The following is a 19513-nucleotide window of genomic DNA, read 5'->3' as shown; positions in this document are numbered from 1 at the left end:
TGCTCTACTTCTGTCTCTATAGGACCAGATGACCTATGTTACTGGGTCTAAATGCAGGTGGGGCAACCTGTCTTATTTCTGTTGGTTTTATTTGCATAAGCTTATAACAAGGTGGAAAAAGTCAGATTTTGTTTCATTCTGGCTGTTTACTGCTATGCTGCAGCCCGGCTCTCCCCGTGGTTTTAGCAAATCTTCAGTCGCTCACTTCTGCCACAAAGTTCATTACACTAATGACTCTCTTAACTATCCTTGTCCAGTTCCTTCATGCCTGTGAAGCGCACAATACACTCCATCCACTCTAGCTCTGCCACCATCATGTATATGAAAGAAAACAAATTTCGTAATGGATGAACCAAGGGCTTCGCAAATTTGATGCTATGTCAGGTTTTGTTATAAACCAGGAAAAGATGCAATTGCATTGTATCTGAGGCTATGACAGTTCTCCTGGAAACATATGAAGTAGGATTTCTGACTAGTCAGATTCCCTTTAATTATTTTTAAATAAGATATGCTAAAACAATTATGAAAAGCATCCTGCTACCCACTGGTGCTACTCTCCATTCTTGATTCCAAACTTATAACCAGTGTTCCCTCCCATTAAGCTGCTGTGGGAAATATCTATTAATCTTTAAAAAAAACTAACCAAACAAAAAAACCTCTTTAAACCCTTTCTTTCAGAACTCCCTCCATTTTTTTCTACCTGGGGAAAGTGAGGAGAGGTCTTGGGAGTTTGAAGGAAAGGGGCTCAGCTGCCTGCAATATCTTTAACAGCATTTGTCTGTGAAGAGTAACACAACGCAAACGAAGGGTGGAAACGCAGAACAGCAAGAAGTGAATCAGGAATCTGGATATATCTATCCCTGAGAAAGAAAGGGCCACTTGAGTAATTAATCCTTTTTATTTTGAACTAAGTGGGAAAAGTAAGTCAGACCTCAGAGATTTGGGGCTTCTCGATTTTCCATTCCGGGAAGCAGCTGTGCTGCACTGCCCAGCTCTAGTGGTAGTCTGAATGCCACAGCTATATCCCCATTGGAAAGTACAGTGTCCAGAAACAAATGATAATGATTTCTGTAAGAAATGCTACCAAATTGTTGACGTAATAGTGCCTACATCAAAATTTGTTTAACTGGAAATTTCTTTAGTCCAATCAGTCTCAGACTGCATGAGTTGCTATTGTATGCAGCAGAAGCATGAGGCTTTCTGTTCTAGTAACCCCTGTCAAGCATTTATTAAAAATAACTCATTTGGAATGTGTTTGTGTTGAGATGATGATCTGGTGTTTCTCCTTTGAGCTTTGCCTACTAAATGATTTAAGAAACAGTGTAATAGCACAGGGATCCATATAGATGTGTTAGAATGGACAACATGACAAAAGTGTTAAAGCCAACATGACAGAGGTATTAAAGCTACCCATCCAGCTGTCAACTCATGAAAATAAGCAAAACATAAAAAATGTGTACATCTGTCTCTTTTCTTACCTACGTATCTTTTATTTCATTTCACCTGGAATTTATCTGATCTTTGTACTCACTTTTTTGTGACAAGGGATGAAAATGCTTCTGTTTAACAGTTCCATACAGTATGTGCAGTTATCTTCAGTACAGTTTCGTACTGGCCTCCTGGTTGTTACATCAAGTGATTTCTCAATTTCCCAACTCTTAATGAACACTTCAATTTCCTCCATATTTGTAATTATGGTCCTGTTTTGCATTTTCAGGTCATCAGTAGGGTCTCCATTGCACACCCCTGGAGACAGAGCATCACATTCAAAGCACAAACAAACATGCAATATTTACTTCCTTAGGGAAAAAAAAGTGCACTCGATAAGGTAAGATTAACATTGCATCAGGCTCGCCTGTGAGACTTAGTCATGTGAATTTATAAATGAAAGCAGCTATATGTCCACTGTAGTTCCAACATTCTACTTGTGGTTTTAGTTGTCAGCTCAATGGCTTAGCAAAAGAAGCAGATCATACAATACAAGTAATGATACTTTTCCCAATAACGAAATAACTTTTGAGAAAAACTGCTACCAAAATGTGCTGTTGAGTGTAGCAAATTTACTGACATGGCACCAGATTCTGATCTCATTCTACTGAATAACAATCAGCTCCATGGGAGTAAATGTAGGTGACTTTCAAATTAACTGCACGTCACTGATGATTTGACACTGAAACTTAATTGAACATTCTAAATGCAAGAAGTTATGAAAGGAATCTTTTGATGAACAAATTGCTTTCTCTAGAGAAAATATTTTTCTTACTCAATTTATTAATGCAAAACCACTGAAAAAGACACTCCACCCAAACCCCTGACATCCATTGGCTACCTGAATTCATTATTGTATGTATTCAATTAATTCATCAATGCAAACATATACTTCCTATAAGCACATAACAAGTCATTAATGCCAAAACTGTAATCTTCATAATAGTATTTTACGTCCCAGGGACTGATCAGCCAAAGTTCCTATATCCTTTTTCCACTTTCCTTCTGCATTGCTAACCACACCCGACGTCCCTGCCTTCATGCTTCCAGCCCTGCATCCCAATACTCTCCAGGGTCCCTTGTTAGAACTGGGCTAGCCTGGCGTGATGGGCTGTTATTCTCTCCAACAGCATGGAGAAACACAGAAGATGGTATTCGCATGATAAGAAGCATTTGACAGTAGCACCGCTTTCCAGTATTCTTAACACTTCTGCTTCTTGCTGCTGTCCTAATGCCATCCCACAAACTGTGCTGGCGTTAGAATTTGGAGGGCCATAGTACAGAATTGCAGAATCAATACAGCTTTAAAACTGCAAAATAGCAGGTAGAACAACACTTTACAGTCGAGGTTGGATCTGTCTGCATAGTCTTCCTCTTTCTGTCTTTTCATGGCACAAAGAGTAACTATTCTATAATCCGTCCTACATCCCAATCTTTTTCAGCGTGCACGGAGAAGATGACAGGATACTGGGAAAAGATGCAGTATGTGCCAGGGCCAGCATTTGCCTTCTCTGACTAGATCTAGGAGAAATTTCCTTTTGTTCAAGCAGAATATAGCAATTGATTTTAAACACTTTATTTTTTACATGTATATTTAAACTTTATCTGAATAGTTTTGTTTGTTTTTAAAACTAAAAACAGTTTAAAAGTTTATAAAAAGTTCATTTTCCTGTTCAATATGGGGTAGATTCTGTAAAATTACAATGCACCAGAAAATGAACATTTCTGATAGAATTAAGGGAACTCTAAAATACCTGCTTACGCTTTTCCATATAATTCATACTGGCAGAGTTATAAAAAGGCTATCGGGGAAGCCTGAACCATGCTAAATTTACTGTCATTGTAATTTAAGCCTGAGGCACCTCAGCACACTTTTGGACCCTAGATCCAACCTGAAGAGGTCTGAATTTGGATTCACTAACCTCAGGGGACTTGGACCCTGCCCAAGATATGCCTTTTATCAGTATTTGCATAGTGATAATCTGCCACTGGTAATATCTGACAGTTATTCTTTTCTCTCATAATCACTGAAATATACTGTCACTACCTGAACTGCTTCAGCAGCCACTTCTCTATTGAAAATTTTCCCCTTTTCTTTACTTGACTTCAGCAATATTCTTAAACACAGAGATAAGTACATTTTTTAAAAGTTAATTAGATACAATGTACTGATCATTACTTGCTCTGCAAAATACTTTATTAGCAAGGAGTGCTTTGAAACAGAATTATTGAATTTTTATTGTTAATTAATAGAATTTCACAACCCCACCTCAGACAGGATCGTCAGTGTACTTAATGGGGGTCACAACGAGAGCTACCGGGCAGCAGGTCACAAACACAAAAAGGAGGTGTAAATTTTAAATGGGAAATTATTAAATAAGAAAAAAATTGCCACCATAGCCTCACCACAAAGTCCTTCTGTCTTCATCGATGTGTTAGAGTGTAATCCATACTGTATATCTATGATGCCTGTAACATGAGCCCACTTGATGCTAATACCAGCTGGGGTATTAATGACATACATTGCACCAGTATCCTGAATGCTCAGTCCTTCTTTTGAAAATGGTAATGATTGGATTACAGAATCCACTACTACCTAAAATAAATCGAATACATTTTAGGGAACAAAACAGATTGCGAAGATATATCTTATGTGTCTCTACATTTTATAGCATAAGATGTTTTTTACAACCTCTGCCAGATACAATAACAGTCACAGTGCTTAAATCACAGAGCTTCCCATCAGTGCCATTTCCTATAACTGCAAATGAAGTAGGCACGAGAAAAAATAATGATATGGAAATCTTTTCTAATTAAGGAAGGAATAAATCTTATTTATCACATACCGTATGATAAAACAAAACAAAGCCAAACCTCATCCCAATTATTCAAAGTTCTCTGTTCTGTCCTGTTATTGACTAGCAGGAAAGGCAGCTTAAGTATTTATCAGGTCTTGGAACATTTCCATTCGGTTCTAGGTTTTCTGGAAATATGAAGTATAAATGCTTTTGCAGCTACTTTGAAATCTCAAAAGAACTTTGAAGTGTCATTTTGGGTAAATGACATACAAGTGAAGCATAGTATCAGAAATGTGTATTTTTTGCTTCTAGCATATCATGAATTAGCTGAACTGCAAAAGTAATCCTAATCCTGTAGTACATTCATTGTAAGTCTGATCTATTGCATTCTACAATAGAATAGCTCCCCAGCTGTCTTTTAAGTGTACATATGCTAGATACTGGTGATATATACTTACTTTTCTTGCTAAGCGATTGATAAGTAATTTATATGTGCGTGTTGTTACATTTAATTTCTTAAAACAGAGCCCTGAAGTGCTTGCAGGGGGAACCTTGAAAGAAAAGGGACAAACAAGTTTAGTTACTATTGTTTTTTCTAATTCTGTACCAGTGCTATAGGGAATTTTTTCAATATGTGTAATATTAATGCATTTTATAATTAGTAAAAGCAAAAAGTACTCACTAGTTTTCTTATTGAATTTGCACTCTGGAAAACATTAAAAATAGATTAGAAGTGCAATGATAATCAGCAGCATTCTTATTTGGCAAAAATAAGTTGACTGTTTGTGTTTGAAGTTCTACAATCAATCAGCTTCATAATTAAACTAATCTAATGTATTCCTTATAAATATGAAAAATATACATTTCCCAGCATTTCCCCTCGTCAGGAACTTGTTTATCCACAAACCAAAGATGGAAATACAAGCCAAGCCAGTAGTTCAAGGGCTGCATAAATTTGGACTATGGACAATGCAAAGGAAATGTATGTACAGACTCGAAGGATGAGATTGACCTGACCTAAACTGGCAGTCTAAAAATAAAGCGGCTGGATCCCCTCTGTAGGCAAGGCAGAGAGTTAGACAGCTACAAAGAACAACTCATGACACTAATCTCAAACTCATAAATACCTTCCCAAAATAACTACAAAAGATTTTTGTGGCTATTCAAAATATTTTAGTGTTTTGACCATATTGTAAATTATAAATTCAAGGCCTCAAGATTTGTGAGTGGAGAGCCTGAAAGGAGACGTGCAGGTTCAGAAGTTATGTCATCCCTTATAATTTAAAAGGAACCTACATTTGAATTTCCTTATACTTAACCTGAGATAACACTCTTCTTTTATCTAGACAGCATGATTAAGCATGCTCCTCAAAAATTAAATAACTTGCCATTTTTCAATGGGCATGGCTTTTATCCAAAAGTTTTAGGTGATACATTTTTGCAGAATTTCATACCTATAACACAAAAATTCAAGAAACTATTATAATTATTGCCGAAATGCAAGAATCTTACCTGATTAGCAGGACATTTTTCAATATGAGCAACAATAGTTTCTCCTGGTAACTTGACTAAAATGTAGGAAGCCATATTACAGAGGGCTATGTTGTTTCCATCAAAGGTAATAACACTCAGTTCAGACAGTACAGAGCATTGACCTAAAAAAGAACTGTCATTTAATGAGGTTACCACAAAACTGAATACAGGGTATTTCTAAAAACTGTCAGTTTTAGCAATATTTGCTTTCATATGTACATTCATGTGTATATTGATGACCTCGTTCTGCAGACAGCATACTGAGCCATAAGCAGAAGCAAGTATCTTACGTTACTCAATGGAAATACTTTACCCTACTGCTGTGTGCACAGGGAAGGGGAGAAAGTTTAAATTGGTGAAAATTTTCACTTAAGTCAATGTTTTACAGGCAAGGCCAATGAATCTGTATGTTGTGAGATAAAATATATGCATTAAAAAAATACATTTTTTGAGATACTGATAACAAGAGACTGATCCGTCCTATCTTGAGACAAATATTTAAAAGTGCGATATTGATTTCCATAATGCTACAAGGTTTTTGATATGACTTCTCTTCGGCCTTTTTGTTCCCTTGACAGACAGTCATCTGCCAGTTTCTGCACTTTCTGAGTACGAGTAAAAACTGCAGTTAGAGCTAACTGAAATTTGGGGGTTCTGTCTTTCAGAAAATGCCAGTATTTAATTTGTTTTCTTCACAAAATGTTGAAATCTCAACATTTCTACTGATAGAAATTCTGAAGAGTCTCAGCTGGAAAATATTGATGTTCATGTTGCAGATTTCATTTCGATGCTTTCATTGAAAACAAAATATTTTTACTCTCTTGAATGTTAATTCAAAGATACCAAAATATTCAGTATATTTCATTCTGATTTGCTGATGAACAGCTCTTTTAAATTCATTCCAGTATTCAACCTCACATTCCTACTGTAATAAACCCTTAATTTATTACTTGAAATTTACAGATCAAGGCTCTATGTTGTATTTAAAAATAAAACAGTGACTTACAGGGACATTCCCATTCTGGGCAACAACTATCAGCATTAACTTGAACTGGCATTCCTCGAAAACCACAGTCTGGCTTCTGCACATCCTTAGGGCAGTTCCTTGAAAGGTTGTATAACATCCAACCCGCATTAAGACATACATATTGGCTACATTTGTCAACAGGTTCAAGGTATCTTGGCTGTCATATAAAGAAAAAACCAACCAGAATCAACTTTACATTCATTGCCCTTATGAAGTCCAAGCAATCCCTTGTTCATCACCCTGCTCTGAGACAGAGATGGTGTTATCTACATGACCCCTCATCAGTTATTTTGGAATTAATTGCTTTTATGTGGTTGTAACAGGTGACAGTGATGCACGTCCATTCACCCACACCCTTCTTGTTCCATCTAGCTTTGGTGCAATACTCTGTGTAAAGCATTATGCATTGAGGCTACATGTTATGTTCAGTAATAATCTGAAGCATTTTAAGAAATACAGAATCATGTATTCCCATCATTTTAAACTCTATGACAAAGAAACAAATGGGAAAAAAGAAAGAGTGAGATTACGCAGGAATCTCAGAATTCCATGGATTATGGCTTTTTCTGCACATCAGACGTGTATTTTGCTATCTAGAATCAGCACATAGTTTTAAAAGCCTTTTTTTCTAGAGCAATACATCCAAGTTGCAGAATATACCAGGGCAGTGTAAGAGCAGCAATGCAACAATCCTCTAAGAATAATTGCGTATTTTAAAACATACAAATAAAAACAAAAATAGGAGATATTTAAAATCTCCGGTATTACATCCATAACATAACAGAAGGAACTGAAAAGCAATATATATTTTAACACACAGGGGCAAGTAAAACTGAACATACCACACATTCGAAAGATGCAGACATCAGCGTATGCATCATTGTACCAAAGGAAGCCTTGTCAGCTATAGCTGTCATTGTTCCTGTGCTTGCCAAAGAAGTCTGTGTTTCCACAGGCTCTGAAGAGGAAGGCAGAGCTGTTCCACCACTAGAATGAGATAAATCTGTTATAGTTCTGGTCTGCAGCTCTGTGGGCTCTGTTAAACTGAAATAAGGTTTAATGGTTTTCTGTGTTGAGATTTTGGACCAATCTGATGTTGTTACGTCTGGGAGTCCAGAAAGAAAGAGATTTTTTTCTGAGGTTGTATTTCTTGAAAAAGGTGAACTCTGAACTGCAGATACTGTCAAATAAGGCAGGGAAGATTTCTCAGTTGTGGTTGACTTTGTCTTGGTAACATTTCTTTGCTCATGTGAAGTCTGACCACTTTCTAAAATAGCCACGGTTCTTTCAAATGAGGTTGCATATTTAACTTCCGAAGCTGTAAATGAGGTACTCTTCATCTGTGGTAATGGACTTGTAGTACCAGTTGTTTTCATGATCATCATTTGTGGAGTTTCTGTAGTGCTCTGTGAAGTTTGAGATGCTGCAGACGTAAATAAAGATTTGTGTGACACATGCATGAGTGTTTCTGTCGTGGTAGGAACTGAAGCTGAAGCCATATACAACTCCAAATCAGCAACAAAAGAATCAGTGGTTTTTGTAGTAATCCTAGAGGCTACGGTAGTGCCAGAAGCAACTAATAAACTGGCTGAAGAGCTAGGTGGTATTTTTGCAAATATATAAGGTGCTTTTAAGGATGTAGCATTCACTGTTGTGTTCGTGATCATTGGTGTAGTGGATTGAGTGATGATTCCAGCTGATATGGCTGATATTGTTCCATCTTCTTCTGAAGAACTTACTGAAGAACTCTGTTTTCCTAAAGAAACAGTAGAGATACGAGTGGTCTTAGGAGGAGGTGAAGACATAGGGACCCTACTGGGCTGGTTTTCTAAAGTGGCTTCAGGACTTGTAGGCATTAGTAAGGAGGGCATTCTAATGGATGTTTTTTGCACCGCTGAAAGGCTGGTAGAAGGGCTGAAGTTTAAAGTGAATGTAGAAAAATCTACAGAAGAATTTGCAAAGTCTGTAACTGGACTTTCTGAGGTTCCCTGTGTATCTAGAGATGAAACTGGTGTTTGGGTAGCAGTTATATTTTGTGTTAACGATGATGCCCTACTGACTATGGGAACCAATGAAGAACTTGTAGGAAGAGATGTCACAGAAGATGGTACTGATGTTGATAACAAGATTGTAAATAAAGATGATGACCTTGTAAGAGAAGGATCTTTAGGAATGAAAGTGCCTGAACTTTGTGCTACAGGGTGAGTTTTCAATTCTGTACGTGAACTGCTTGGGTACTCTGGAATTTCTGAAGTGGTTATTAATGTAGCATTTGGAGGTAATACCAGTGTCCTAAGAGGGAAGACTGTAGAACTAATGGATTTCCTTGGCTTTTTAGAAATGGATGACACTGAAAAGGAATCAGTGTCCATTATGTATTTATTTTCTGTTGAGGCTTTAGTTGCTATAGACATATCAGAGATTGTTGGATTGACTAGAAGAGTGGAAGCAGTGGAAGGAATTTTATAAAGACTTTTGGAAGTAACAGTGACATCTGCCATAGCTTTGGGCTTCAGGGAGGTAATCAGAGAATGCAGTGGTACAGATAGTGTGTGTGTTACAGAAGGGCTTGAAGAAGTGTTCACAGGGATTTGAGAAGCAGCTTGAGGTGAAGATACAGTTGTTACGGGCAGAGCAGCAGAAATACTGCCTTTTATTAATGGAGATGTCTGCTTGGGAACAGTCACTGAAATTTCCACTGAAGATAAAAATGGCTTTGGAGAAAAACTAGCTAAAGAACTTGCATTTAAAGATATCGGAGAAGTTTTAGACAAGGGTTTTGCTGTTTCAAAATATGAAGCTGTGATTAATTGAAGAAAACTTGTCTCAAAGCTAGCAAATCTAGTGGTCACAGGAATTTGAGGAGCAGTTAAAGTCAGTGCAGAAATGGGTGCTGGGTGAACTGCAGTTTGACCAGTGCCAGACCTAGTTCTAACAGACAAAGTAGATATAGGAGAAGTAGATGTGCTTAGTGTCAACTGTGAACCTAGAAGAAATACAGGTCTTGTGAAGGTTGCTCTGCCAGCCAGGAAAGCAGACAAAGACACTTTGGAGGATACTGTTGCTCCCTTAGAATGACTTACTGGAGGACTCCTACTCTTCCCAATCCCTGCAGGCAGCTCAGAAGTGACAAAAGATGGCTTGAAGGTTAAAGCTTTTAATGCTGAGGTAGGGGGAACCGTTCCTAGCTGAGTGATTGATGTTTCAAGTGGAAAGGGAACTACTAGTAGGGAAGTGGGTGTTAATAACGCAGAACGTGTTGGAATAGGACTTGCACTGAGCAGGATTGTTGGAGTTGCTATTGTAATGGGTAAAGTTATAGATGCAGTAGAACTGACAGTACGTGATGTGACTGCTGAGGCTTGAAGAGCAGTTGGAAAATCTGTTGAAGAGATGAGTTTGGAAAGGACAGTAGGGCTGGCTGTGCTGTGAAGTACGTCAGAAGGCTCCACTGTACTTGGTAATGAAAATGTTGAATAGGTGGCTGCATTAGATGCTTCCAGTGAATGAAAGTCTGTAAGGGACTGTGCCGACATATTCATTCCCATTAAAGTGGTGTTTGCCTTCATGGTTATTTTGGCTGTCACACCGGTGTGAGTTGACTCAGTCCCTGAAGTAACAAATAAAGGTGGTGTCTGAGGAAATCTCTCTGTGGTAGCACCCGTGTGAGAGATTAACAGTGAAGGTTTTGTTCCAATTGCTGATTCCGTAGGTGTCACAGGTATGCCTAAAAGGAAAAATGCATGTTTCACTGTCTTTTAGGAATTATTGGTAAAGCAAAATAGCAACATCTATCTCTACTCAAGTTCCATTTAAATATTAGCAAATCAGAGCATCATTTTGCTGAGAAGATAACTTGCCAGTGGTTCCAGGTTGCCTGATGACTTTGAGGAACTCAGCTGACTCAAGAAGTTTTCTAATTTTCTTTGCAAATGGAGTAGCTAGGGTTTTTTAATGAGTGAAAACCTTGATTTTGCAGAGCAGTTTTGAAGCAACAAGGGAATTCCATGGAAAATTCAGTAAATCCAAAATAGTAAAATATTTGGAATAAATATATTATAGAATATGTTATCTTCTTTTATATCTTTGGAAGGTAGTATACGATATGAGATAACTTTGTACTAGCAAATATCAAACATAATGTATTTAAGTCAAAACTTGTGAAATAAACCAAGAGATACTATTAAAATGTAATTTATGTTAAAAGAATACTGTATCCCGCAAATAATGTGGTAACTTCACACGCCAGAAGTTATGAAATTGATGCACTGAATTTGTTAGTGGTGGCTCATCAGCTGAAAAGTCCAAACTTTTCACCACAGCAGTATTTCTTCCTTTTGAGACCTTTCGCTTACATAGATATGATATACTAGCAGTATATAACCAAATATAGTTGTGATGAGTATAACACCATCATAAAAGGTTAAATTTAACACACTATTAGAGAAATGAAAGAATTCAACTTTAGCTATGGCTTGTTTGGATGTAGGAGATGTATTTTGGATGACTGGGAATGGGGTCTATGTCCCAGAGAGACATTCTTCTTCTGGTAAAGCATTTAATAAAAAACAACAATGTACATTTGATTAAAACCTTTCCTGGGATCTCTAGAGTGATTTATAAGATTAGAATATAATAAAATATACTTACAGTCTTCCGGATAAACACATTTAAGTGTGACCTCATCAAGGATCATGTTTTTGGGACAGTATGGCAAGCATCCTTCAACCCTTTAAAATATTGTATAGTTAATTCTAAAGCCACAGTAGAAATATAAATTAACTTTAAATTATTTCACTTTGGCAACATGAAACATTTGAATGTATTCCTCATCAGCATTCTGAGAACTTTCCAGTGTAATGGTGAACACAGCATTTTGAGGCATTTTAAGGTCAATAAGACATTGAACAGCACAGTACTGTTTCTAAATTGTTAATAATCCATTCTTTGCATAGGCTGAATGAACATGACGGCTTTGGACCATTCTGCTTCCACAACCAGGTGGAAGTTCACATCCCTAAGCAGAAAGGTTTCCCACAGGACAAAGAACTTCATTACAAGACCACTGTTTTACCCAGATATGTTCATTTGAGACATTAAAATATTTAAATGGATTCTACAGAAAGTCTCATTCTTGTGCACTGTCAGAGTAGGAAAGTGCAGACAAGTCCATATATCCCCTTACCTTTTAATTTTGATTATTAAATTAACAACCAGTGTGCCCATGTGAAAAAAGGTAAGAATACCAACAGAGAAAACCAGGAATATTAGCAATATTCCTAATCATAAACTGCACATGCCTAGGGAGATAGTCTGCAATTCAAAATATAATTTCTTTCCCACCACATTTTATGCCTTGAGCTTTTAGACATTTTTCTTTTTAGTTTGCTTAAAAAACTGTGGTTCCATAGGTGCCAGGGAAGATCCATGGAGACAGGAAATCTTTTTACTAAGGAACAACATAACACCAGCAGTGTGAAATCCCTTGTGTCAAGCCCATGAGCATCTCTTACTATAAAGTTCCTTCCTCTTACAGGAGAGGGCGTAGTCCACCCTTAAATTCCTCCAGTTTTTGGTCTCTGTCACATAAACACCAGAAAGAAGTAGTCATTTACAGCATCATGGGATGCTAGTTTAGGATGTGAATATAAAACCATAGAAGGGAACAACCTTCATTTAATTTAATAGGTTTCTACCTAACCACTACCAGAAGCTAATCCCCTGAGCTAAATAAAAACCTTCTCATCCTTGTGTTGAAAGATCACATGTAAACAGGAATATATACTGTGGGAAATGAGAGGCTTTTTACAAACATTTTCACATGACTTGTGAGAGCTGTTCACAAGACTGATGCTGAAATCTAGATAAGTAAAAATGAATGGATATTGCAGCTCCAGTAATTTTCAGAAAGCCTATGGTACAAAAACCACAATACAGTAGCAATACTGAGCTTAATTTGACTTACGGAGGAAGAAATTTACATGCTATTCCTTCAGGATCACTACATGTTTTAACACAAGGATTAGCACAAGATTCATATCGCCATTCACACAGCCGTCTATAAGGCACTGACGCACCGAGTTCTGAGAAAGAAGGAAAAGGTTTTATTTATTGATTGTGTAATCAATAAACTATAAATTTATAGTCTTTTCTATAACGTACATCGGGATTTTCAGAAAAACTGAAAATCAAGTAAAGAAATTCTTGGGAACTTTCAAATAGGTGAGATTTAGTTCATTTTCAATTTCAAGTATTTTAAATTCAATCAAGCCAAAAGACACTGAAGCTTCAAAGATACAAACAGGTACTTGCTTTCACAACATATTCCATTTAAAAACCTTAAAAATCAATTAACTGTTGTGAAAGTATTGTTGGTTGCAGAAGCAATACAGTTACCCGTTCATTAAAAAGAATAGATATCTATAGCTCACTAGCAAGACATTAACACACATCTTTTTGTGACATGCCACGTCCACTTTGAAAGAGTAAAACAATGAAAATGTAGTCCAAAGATAAAGTGATCATCACATCTGCAAAAATTAGAAAATAGTAACATTTAGAGGTGGGGTGGAAGAAAAGAATAGTAAATAAAAATAGGATAAAAAATATTTGTTACTATTGCTGATGAAAGTGCTCTAAAGGCAAGGAGAAGAAACCATACTTCTCCCCGGGCATTATGCAAAATTTACCTTCAATATTAAAGGTACTCAAACGTTTGAATTCTTCTGAATCATCGTACTTAGCCACTTTAACACCAGATGAGGTGAGAATGATGAAAAAGCCTTTTTTACTGTGCAGTTCAAAGGCGCTGAGCCCTGGAGTCCAGAGGCCCTGGTGATGGAAGAAGGTGGCTCGTCTCCAAAAGGAGGCACTTGCCTGCCATTGTTCCAACCCAACAGTTTCATTGTCATGTACATACAGAAAGTAGTTTGGTCTTTCAGCAGATTCAAGGGAAACGAGAGAGAGCGCTGCCACAGAAGAAAAAAAAAAAATAACAATAGCAAGATTTTCACAGAAAACAACTTAAAAGTGAGATTAAAACGTATATATCAGCTGTTAAGTGGCTCCTTTTAAACAACTACTTTTCACAAAAAAATATTTTGGTTTCATGTAACACAAAAATAAGGTTAGAAATGCAGGGTCTAAAGGAGACTTCAATTGATCACATAATCCAGAGCCACCAGAGAGCTAATCGGTTAGATCAAAACTACATTTGGCCTACTGCTGCCAGCCTTTGAAATGATTCATAAGCAGTCTCAAATTGGGAATTGCTCACATTGGGAGTTTTTCTCAAAATCAGACAAATGCCCAACAGTTCATCTGTACCAAAATTTCATTACTAAATAACATCACGCAAATATTGTAAGAACATGCTTGACTTCACCTTGAGGTCAGGCTTTCTTTACACACAGTCATATCCAGCAGTACAGTCAGAAAACCTGTGGCCAAATAAAACACTCATCCCTCTATTTGCTCTACCCATGCCAGAAATGTAAAGTGAAGAAAATTCTCAAAAATTTAAGAACTTAGAAGAAGACTAACTTCATATTTGGTTTTCAACTTGAATAAAATCTTGAACTGTCTTTAATCTAGATGAATACTATCTCATTCCTCACAGATACAGAGACTACCTGTGTACTGCACAGCTATAATGAATGTTTTACTTCCACTTTACATTGGTTGGAGCATTGATAAGGCAGAATTAATGCTTCTGTTTTATGTACTTTCTCATTTCAAAATCATATCTAAAAACCTAATTTCTCCACTGCAAAATTGTCAACTGTTTGTGGGTATAGTTTCAAATTTTACTGTGACAACAGCCCTTCTCTATGTTGAATTTTGAGGGTTTGGGATTTTTTTCAATTAAATTCTGTGAGAAAGCAATGACAAAATCTGTATTGACTTAATTGACACAAACCCAATACATGTGAAGAAAGGAAAATATATACAGAAGGAAAAATATTTAAACATACTTATTTTTGATTGTGTAGTTTGGATCAGTCTCTCATAAGTGAAAAATAGAGCTTAGGAATAGCTGATCACCTAAAAAACTTCCTTCTACTTTGTGTGGAGATGCTGCTTACTAACAATGCAGGAGACAGACTGGTTTTTCTAAGTTGCACATTTTATAATCCACTGAAATTCACAAAAAAGAAGAAAAGATAAAGTAGAAGTGATTTGACTGGAGACAAAAATATCCTGCATTCACCTTCAGTGTTGACACTTGCTAGATACATGTGCAAAATTTTCCAGTTTCCAGTTATACAAACTGATTTATTTTTTTTCACAGAGGAATTCTATTCACTTGTATTTTGCAATATTTCTAAAACAATCTTTGAAAAGTCAACTTTAAAGCTGGCAGCAAGGTTTTCCAATATTTAAAAAAAAAATATTTAAAAAAAATCAGTATTCCACCGCAGTTTTGAAATTGGCTGCTTCATCCTCACTTATTCCAATAACTAAAAATATCTAGATTATTTTAGGAGATTTAGAAGATGCAGCAAAAATCATTCGTGCAGTTTGAAAAATATGTATTGCGTTTAGCAAAACTGTTGAGAAAACTTACATAAATCTTTATCTTTGAAAAGACCTGGAGTTATCATGAAACTGAAAAATACATTTCCATGTGCTCCAGTTCTAGGCAGGGGAAATATTCTTCTACTGGATACATTAGCTCCTATAATTGTGTCATTCTCTCCATAGCTTGCCAAAATATAGGGTCCTTCACCAAGACCTAAGGGAAGAAAAATCAAATAGAAAAAGAAAAATCTTCCTTGCATAACATACAAAATTTAAATCTTAGCTGACATAATATATTACCTTAAATATTTCACCATACCTGGAATCAAATAAGTTTGGAACTACAGCTTAATGCCTCAAGGTATTATGCTGGCATAGGTCTGTATCTATCAGTTCAATGTACTCTCTTATTCTTTGCTTTCTGCTCATGATAGAACAGATACAAAGTGAGCACAAAAAAGTGTGGGTACTTGTCCTCACAAAATGACCTGTACAAGAAAGCAACCTGGACTGCTTTTTAGTCTTTTACATGTCCTTCGTCCTGTACTTTGAAAGAGCAACAGAGCAACTTTAATATTATTCCCCAAACAGACACTGAAGCTACTCTAAGATCTACAATGCAATTCTCCCCAAAACCCCCAGATTCCAAATTATAAGGCTGTAATTCAACTTTTGGCAGCAGTATTGCTTAAGCAGTTGTCTAGTTCATCCTCGCCCACAAACCACTTGCTTCTTCCCCCCAACTGCCCCATTTATTATGCCATCCTAAATGCTTCAGCAGTGAAGTGGTCCAGCTAAAAAACAACCAACCAATTTTTCCAGTCTTGTTCACCACATCGTCATTCAAAAGTTCATGCCAATATAACAGTGACAACAGCCTCAGCTGGTACCACTGCCAAAATGGTGCTGATCTAACCATGCCCCACAGTAAACCCCTGGAGCTATTTCTGCTGGACTGGAAAGGCTCACGGGGATACATCCAGATACAACAGCATCCATCCTTGTCACTATATCCCACTGAAAGAACCAAGAGCAGCATACTTCTAAAACCTCACCTTAGGAGTACTAAACAAAACGTGTAAGTTTTGTGAAAGCTTTTAATCCTTTCGGTGAAAAGACTGAACCCCTTCCTAGCCTAAGACAGCTCCTTTCAGATATGACTCTTCCAAAAGGGAAGGAATTCTCATAATAATGAGATTTAGCTCAGCTAGAAGTTAAACACCATTTTCTGAAGAAAACTGCATGAAAATAACTACTGTTTTTATATGGAAACAATATTGTAGCTCATATGCACATGAAGCCCACAAGCTTGCTACAAAATGGCTGCTTTTAAAGAAGTGGTGAGACAATTTATCTTTAAAAGACACTTTGCTCTAAATCACTGAATGTTTATCCCTACATATTAACAGACATTTTGCCTATGACTTGAGCAAAAGCAGGAGTGAGCTGTAATTGATAAAGTTTCCATAAAGATTCAGCAGTTTGACATCATGTAGAACAAAAAAGAATGAGAGGAGGAGCCATCCTAGTCCCAAAAGCTGTTTTGCTGGCACTTGGTGGTGGAAAAGTGCATAACGCCATCCTTGATTTTAATCCTGGTAGGCAGCTAAACACCACACAGCTGCTCTCTCACTCTCCCCCCAAGAGAACTGGAGGGGAAGAACTGAAAAAACTCATGGGTTGAAATAAAGGCAGTTTAATAAGTTAAAAAAAAGAAAAAGAAAAAAAGAAAAGAAAAAAAAAGAAACAAAGGAAAACAAAACCAAGAAAAGTGATGCAAAAAACCCCAATTGCTCACCACCAGCAGACTGATGCCCAGCTGGACCTTGAGCAATGGCAGCCCCAGCAAACTTCCCCCTGTTTTTTATTGCCGAGCATGACATCCTATGGTCTGGAATGTCCCTTGAGTCAGTCGGGGTCAGCTGTCCCGGCTGTGTCCCCTCCTGACTCCTTGTGCCGCCCCAGCCTGCTCGCTGGTGGGACAGCGTGAGAACCAAGAAAGGTCTTGACGCTGTGTAAGCAGTAGCTAAAACACAGGTGTGTTATCAACACTGTCTCCATCACAAAACCAAAATATATCACCATACTAACTATATGAAGAAAATTAACTCTACCCGAGCCAAAACCTGGACACCTTACTACTTTTTAAATAAGACAAAATTCCCTATTGCAAAGAAGTTATGGAAAGTCAGCTATACCAAACAAGATCTACATGCTGCTACTGTACTGGGCCAGACTCTTTGGAGGAGAAAAAAATCATCTACTATATGATGTTCATTATAGGATGCAAGTTGGTAAAAAAGATGTATCAAAAGTCACATTTATATCATTGCTTTTAGTCAAGTTTCTCTTCCTTTTCAGTATCTTGCTCCCCACAAAGTATATGCACAGGATCCAAATATAAGAAAGGATGCCACAAGAATTAAATTTGTTAAATGAATACCACTCTCATTCTAAGGAACTGTTCTTTACAGTGCAATACTTGAGAGACTTGTGCATAAAATCCTGTAACCTATCAATTTCAAAATATAATAGGTCCCAGTTCTGAAATTTACAGCACAAGCACAAACTAACATCTTTCTAGAGCTTCTCCCTGACTGCCAAGATACACTGCATGGTGCATTAAACCACCCCCACATTGAATATGATGAGGTTATTAATTGAGACATTAGGGATTACCAAGATCATTCAACACAGCTGGGCCGCTGACCTTCACCCATTAAAAATAGAAGCAATGTTAAAACTACATGCACCAAGTCAAAGAAAAAGCCTATCAATTAATTCAATTGAGTTTTTAATTGAACCAGAGCAATCTTTTATATGTCAATGAAAGAAGGAAAAATAAAACAAAGCAAGCCACTTCAGAATGAAAACCTAGAAGATAATTGCATAGTGTGACAAATGTCCATAAAATTTATGAGGCTTTTTTTATTTCCGAAAGTCATACCAAATTAATTATTATTCTGATTAATCTGAACTCAGTATCATCAGAGATGCATTATATCTACGCCATTCATTTTTGGAGAAAAGGATTTGAATTTCCATGTGCCAAAGCCAATTAGTTCAGTGATATTGCACAGAAAAACAGTATTTTAGATATCCATAGCAGAACAGGAGGGAAGAAAAAGTCAGTATAATGACATAATGATATTAAATAGACAAGGAATATGTCGCAAAATGACATACAGTACTCCAGGCTGCTCACACAAGTCACCTCTCCTTTCTAAAGGATTTGAAGGTCCAGTGAGCTCGAGGGATTGTGACTATGCAATCCTACCCTAGGGAACGGGGAGAACGGAAAAGAGATAACCTCCAACACTGCTGCAGCTGACAGAGATTCTTCTTAGCACAAGCTACAAAGGGGTTTATTTGCAGTGTGCACTGTATCGTGTTTCATCTGAGATGCCAGATGTGTTGTTTTGCTTACAACTACGATGTTTGTTTCCATGCCACCGCTGTCCCTGGACATAGACCAGAAAGGCCCATGGGGACTTGCTTTGCTGACTTGCTGAGCTCATTAAACTCACTTACCCATATTGGGCGGGGGGGAAATCATTCTAACCTGTGAAAGAGAAATTACCAAACTATATTTTCTTCCAGGGTTAGTCTGAGTGAACTGATAGAAGAAAAGTGTCTCTGTGGTATTTGTTTTTAAAAGAGAAACAAAATAATTGAGTGTGGGAGAGATCAATATCTCAAAACAGCATCATACAGAAAGAAAGATGATAGAATGGTACCTCGAAGATGCCTTCTGTATTCTAGAGTTGTTGATGTGGGGAATTATCTGCAACTAAATGCTTTATAAAAATGGATTCCATTTTGGAACCAGGGAGTACAGATTTGTTTCTAGCACATAGCTAGCTGGTATACTAGAAAACATGAAGAGTAAGTGTATTCAGCAAGGTATATGAATATGAGGTTGAATCAAAGACAGTAATATAAAATACTACATACCTTGATTGTAATATTCACAGTCATAAGCTAAAAGAAAAAGAAAACAAGCACATTATTATTACAAAGTAACAACAGAATCTATGCATATCTGCATCCTAAAAATGTAAAATTCACTTCCATCAGAAGAAGTTTCATTTCCCATAACGTATTTCAGTCAGTGACTTTATTTCCCTAGGCTTTTACTCAGTGACAT

At 37.0% G+C, this 19513-nt stretch overlaps 1 protein-coding gene across 1 annotated transcript in view; it reads right to left on the bottom strand.

The window, feature by feature from the left end:
* The window catches only part of OTOGL (otogelin-like), a 95796-nt gene that overhangs the window by 17587 nt on the left and 58696 nt on the right, over positions 1-19513 (bottom strand). Inside the window, exons 32-43 of the mRNA XM_010561966.1 lie at positions 19321-19347; positions 15413-15580; positions 13536-13814; positions 12812-12929; positions 11497-11576; positions 7689-10573; positions 6826-7003; positions 5799-5941; positions 4969-4992; positions 4745-4837; positions 3895-4084; positions 1532-1746 (exon numbers count right to left, since the gene is read on the bottom strand). Of these exons, the coding sequence (XP_010560268.1) occupies positions 1532-1746; positions 3895-4084; positions 4745-4837; positions 4969-4992; positions 5799-5941; positions 6826-7003; positions 7689-10573; positions 11497-11576; positions 12812-12929; positions 13536-13814; positions 15413-15580; positions 19321-19347 (4400 nt within the window). The remainder of the gene's footprint in view (positions 1-1531; positions 1747-3894; positions 4085-4744; positions 4838-4968; positions 4993-5798; positions 5942-6825; positions 7004-7688; positions 10574-11496; positions 11577-12811; positions 12930-13535; positions 13815-15412; positions 15581-19320; positions 19348-19513) is intronic.

The sequence above is a fragment of the Haliaeetus leucocephalus genome, unplaced genomic scaffold, assembly GCF_000737465.1.
Source record: "Haliaeetus leucocephalus isolate CR32 unplaced genomic scaffold, Haliaeetus_leucocephalus-4.0 Scaffold151, whole genome shotgun sequence".
Lineage (NCBI taxonomy): Eukaryota > Metazoa > Chordata > Aves > Accipitriformes > Accipitridae > Haliaeetus > Haliaeetus leucocephalus.
The sequence above is the reverse complement of the archived record's forward strand: the minus strand, read 5'-3'. Positions and strand labels throughout refer to the sequence as shown.